The sequence below is a fragment of the Sprattus sprattus genome (genome assembly GCF_963457725.1).
Source record: "Sprattus sprattus genome assembly, chromosome: 16".
Taxonomy (NCBI): domain Eukaryota; kingdom Metazoa; phylum Chordata; class Actinopteri; order Clupeiformes; family Clupeidae; genus Sprattus; species Sprattus sprattus.
The window spans coordinates 2009462-2014461 of NC_137914.1; the positions used below are offsets into that span (position 1 = coordinate 2009462).

At 46.5% G+C, this 5000-nt stretch overlaps 1 protein-coding gene across 1 annotated transcript in view; it reads right to left on the bottom strand.

Annotated features, from left to right (window-relative positions):
• kif1ab (kinesin family member 1Ab) overlaps window positions 1–5000 on the bottom strand; it is a gene marked incomplete at both ends in the record, with an annotated part of 64921 nt that overhangs the window by 40605 nt on the left and 19316 nt on the right. Inside the window, 7 exons of the mRNA XM_080854457.1 lie at window positions 506–683; window positions 1585–1708; window positions 1973–2058; window positions 2403–2521; window positions 3827–3964; window positions 4393–4571; window positions 4922–5000. The exon at window positions 4922–5000 is cut by the window's right edge and continues 70 nt beyond it. Of these exons, the coding sequence (XP_080710583.1) occupies window positions 506–683; window positions 1585–1708; window positions 1973–2058; window positions 2403–2521; window positions 3827–3964; window positions 4393–4571; window positions 4922–5000 (903 nt within the window). The remainder of the gene's footprint in view (window positions 1–505; window positions 684–1584; window positions 1709–1972; window positions 2059–2402; window positions 2522–3826; window positions 3965–4392; window positions 4572–4921) is intronic.

A 5000-nucleotide genomic window follows, 5' to 3' on the forward strand; every position in this document is an offset into this window, starting at 1 on the left:
ATTTATTAATATTGCTGTCCTGATGGCACATTTTTAAACATCTATTCATAAGCTCACCATTTATTCCATCATGTTTTAAATCCAGTTTGTGTGTGTGTGTGTGTGTGTGTGTGTGTGTGTGTGTGTGTGTGTGTGTGTGTGTGTGTGTGTGTGTGTGTGTGTGTGTGTGTGTGTGTGTCCACATGCTCACTTGACTTGGCAGAAGATGTTTACATACTCTGCTTAGATGCTGTATATGTTACAATGTGAGTGTGTGTGTGTGTGTGTGTGTGTTTGTGTGTGTGTGTCCAGATGCTCACTTGACCTGGCAGAAGATGTTTACATACTCTGCTAAGATGCTGTATATGTTACAATGTGAGTGTGTGTGTGTGTGTGTGTGTGTGTCCAGATGCTCACTTGACCTGGCAGAAGATGTTTACATACTCTGCTAAGATGCTGTATCTGTAACAATGTGAGTGTGTGTGTGTGTGTGTGTGTGTGTGTGTGTGTGTGTGTGTGTACTCACTTGAACTGGCAGAAGATATCAGCATACTCTGCCGGGATGCTCGACGCCTGAAGGACCGTGACCCTGAATGTGAACTCTGACCCCAGCCTCAGATGCTGCTGCAGTGCCTTATCTAGACCACCATCCAGAGGGCCTTCTAACCCCGCCTTCAGAGGGCTACTGGGAGTCTCAGGTGACTCTATGGGCACAAAACACACACACACACACAGAAAACACACACACACACACACACACACACACACACACACACACACACACACACACACAAACATTTACATAAACACAAAACATCAACATCAAACATTCAACACGGACAAACCCCAACACCATACACACACAAATAAACGTAACACCAAAATCTGTTTTGTATTATGTAAAATGGAGGTCATTATTTTATGTCAACTACCGTGTTAACCTTGTTATTGTCTTAACCATGTTAATTAGAACTGATTATATGAACAGTCAGTTGGGATGGCTAATGCTAATTAGCTGTGTAGGTGCTGTAGCTCATCTTGACAACAGTGAGGTTCATGTCAGTTGGTTGTGGTTCATTATGTAAGTTGACTAGCTGTTTAGGCGTTCTTGTTGACTTCATTACCATTGAAGACGATGCAGTTTGGGTGTATTTATGATAATTAATTATATAAGTGAGGTTGTGCAGGTTCTATTATTGACCTCACCAGTATTGAAGATAATGTTGGTTGGGTGTGTGTAAGTTGAGAAACTTTGCAAATGTGGTTCTGATCACCTCCATTTGCATTGAGGATAATGCTGATTGTGTGTGGTTAGGTTGATTACCTGCACAGGTGTGTGTGTGATTAGGTTGATTACCTGCGCAGGTGTGTGTGGTTAGGTTGATTACCAGTACAGGTGTGTGTGGTTAGGTTGATTACCTGCGCAGGAGTGTGTGGTTAGGTTGATTACCAGTACAGGTGTGTGTGGTTAGGTTGATTACCTGCGCAGGTGTGTGTGGTTAGGTTGATTACCTGCGCAGGTGTGTGTGGTTAGGTTGATTACCAGTACAGGTGTGTGTGGTCAGGTTGATTACCTGTACAGGTGTGTGTGGTTAGGTCGATTACCTGTGCAGGTATTGTTGTTGACTTCATCAGTGTCAGAAGCTCCGCCCTCTCCCTCGACAATGCGGAGTTCCTCCTGAGAGGTGCTAGAGTGACTTACGCCCCCTGTGCCCGCCTCCATCTGGAACTGACCAATCAGAAACACAGAATCCTCACTGAAGGAGTTGGCTTGTAGGGGACATGTACTGATAGGCTCAAGCTTTGACCATCATTTATACTCTCATTCAGTTGAATTGCATTTATGTTGTTTTATATTGAATATTACTTTCATGACTTTATTATTACATACATATTCATTCATTATTATTGCTTTATTACTTTCTATTACTTTTGTTATTTTGTTGGCCCCTTTTTGGTCTTTCTATTTGTCTGCCCTATACCCAACATTTACCTTCTCAAACTGCTGATCCTCGAAGGAAATCTTTGCGGTTCCTGACTGACGAACACCTGATCCGTAGTCTGGAGCTTCCTCATCAGCTGCAAACACACACACACACACACACACACACACACACACACACACACACACACACACACACACACACACACACACACACACACACACACACACACACACACACACACACACACACACACCAAAGGACTTCAGAATAGCAGTATACACACACAATATTAGAAGAGCCATTGAGCATTGGGGAATACAAAAAAAGAAAGGTGTTTAAAAAAAGAGCTGGTAGGCAATAAGAACAGGAGCATACACACAGAACACTTTATAAAGCACGAGGAGCAGATATGGAAGAATCCTTTAGTGGAGGGTTTGGGTGATGCTCTTCCAGAGCACTAGAGGGTGCTGTATTCACCTGCGATGGCCTGCACAGCAACCCTGAGGAAGCCCTTGACCTCGCCCTTCTCACTGACGATGGCCACACGGTGCACCAGAGGCACGGGGTACAGCAGGTTACTCAGATACACAAAGGCCCTGTGGGGGGGGAGAGCAGAGAGACAGAGTACAGGGAGGAGAGGAGGGAGGAGAGGAGAGAGACAGAGTACAGGGAGGAGAGGAGGGAGGAGAGGAGAGAGACAGAGTACAGGGAGGAGAGGAGGGACGAGAGAAAAGGCAAGGGGAAGAAGAGTGAAAGATGAGAGAGGGGGAGGAGAGGAGGGACGAGAGAAAAGGCAAGGGGGAGAAGAGTGAAAGATTAGAGAGGGGGAGGAGAGGAGGGAAGAGAGAAAAACAAATAGAACCATTATACACCCAATCCACAGGAGGGTCTCCTCCACCGAGGCTAACCTCCCTCTCTCTCTCATACACACACTCACACACACTCACACACAAACACACACACACACACACACACACACACACACACACACACACACACACACACACACACACACACACACACACACACACACACACACACACACACACACACACACACTCACACTCACACACAAACACACACACACACACACACACACACACACACACAGACACACACACACACGCACACACACACACACACACACACACACACACACTCACACACAAACACACACACACACACACACACACACACACACACACACACACACAGACACACACACACACAGACACACACACACTCACACACAAAAACACACACACACACACACACACACACACTCACACTCACACACAGACACACACACACACACACACACACACACACACACACACACACACACACACACACACACACACACACACACACACACACACACACACACACACACACACACACCTTCCCACCAGACGGAACCAGGGAAATCTGTCGTAGAAAGGGTCTCCTCCACTGAGGCTAACCTCCCTCTCTCTCTCTCACAAACACACACTCACACACAAACACACACACACACACTCACACTCACACTCACACTCACACTCACACACAGACACACACACACAGACACACACACACACACACACACACACACACACACACACACACACACACACACTCACACACACACACACACACACACACACACACACACACACACACACACCTTCCCACCAGACGGAACCAGGGGAATCTGTCGTAGAAAGGGTCCCCTCCACTGAGGCTAACCTCCCTCTCTCTCTCTCACAAACACACACTCACACACAAACACACACACACACACACACTCACACTCACACTCACACACAGACACACACACACAGACACACACACACACACACACACACACACACACACACACACACACACACACACACACACTCACACACACACACACACACCTTCCCACCAGACGGAACCAGGGGAATCTGTCGTAGAAAGGGTCCCCTCCACTGAGGCCGGCCTCACAGTCCTCCAGAGCTGGACTGGGCAACTCTGCAGCACGGTCATACATCTCTCGCATCAGCTCCAAACGTTGCCTACACACACACACACACACACACACACAAATATTACACACACATACACACAAAAATAATTACACACACATACACACACAAATATTACACACACATACACACAAAAATAATTACACACACATACACACACAAATATTAAACACACATACACACACATACACACACAAATATTACACACACATACACACACAACTATCTATACATCTCTAGCATGCATTGCAAACCCTGCCTAAATTACACACACATACACAGTATATTACACACACGAGTAATTACACATCTCTCGCAGGCATTGCAAACGCTTCCTAAATTACACACACATACACAGTATATTACACACACAAGTAATTACACATCTCTCGCAGGCATTGCATATACTGTATATATTGTATATAGTATTATAGTATACATTTATATTACACACACACCTGAGCTTCTCGAGGGTCCAATAGTGTGTAGCTCCATTCTTCTGGTCCTGGACCTCCACGGCGACGATGGTGCGGGGGAAGGGGCGTGTCTCGCGCTCCTGTGGGGGGCTCGGGGGCAGCAGGTCCGGGGGAAGAGGGGAGTACAGGGTGTCCGTCAGCAGCACAAACTGGAACTGGACCTGCAGGACACACACACACACAGACACACACACACACACACACACACACACACACACACACACACACACACACACACACACACACACACACACACACACACACACACACACATACATTCATTGTTTATCTTTTGAGCCCATATGCATATAGTCTCTCTGCACAACAAAACAATGATACTATTTGAAGGCTGTGTGTGTGTGTGTGTGTGTGTCTCTGTGTGTGTGTGTGTGTCTGTGTGTGTGTGTGTGTGTGTGTGTGTGTGTGTGTGTGTGTGTGTGTGTGTGTGTGTGTGTGTGTGTGTGTGTGTGTGTGTGTGTCTGTGTGTCTGTGTGTCTGTGTGTGACCTTACCTTTTTCTTCAGCTCCACGCTAATGGCATTAGCTTCCTTGAGGAAGATGGCGTTGCCCCAGAGCTGGTCTCTTAAAGAG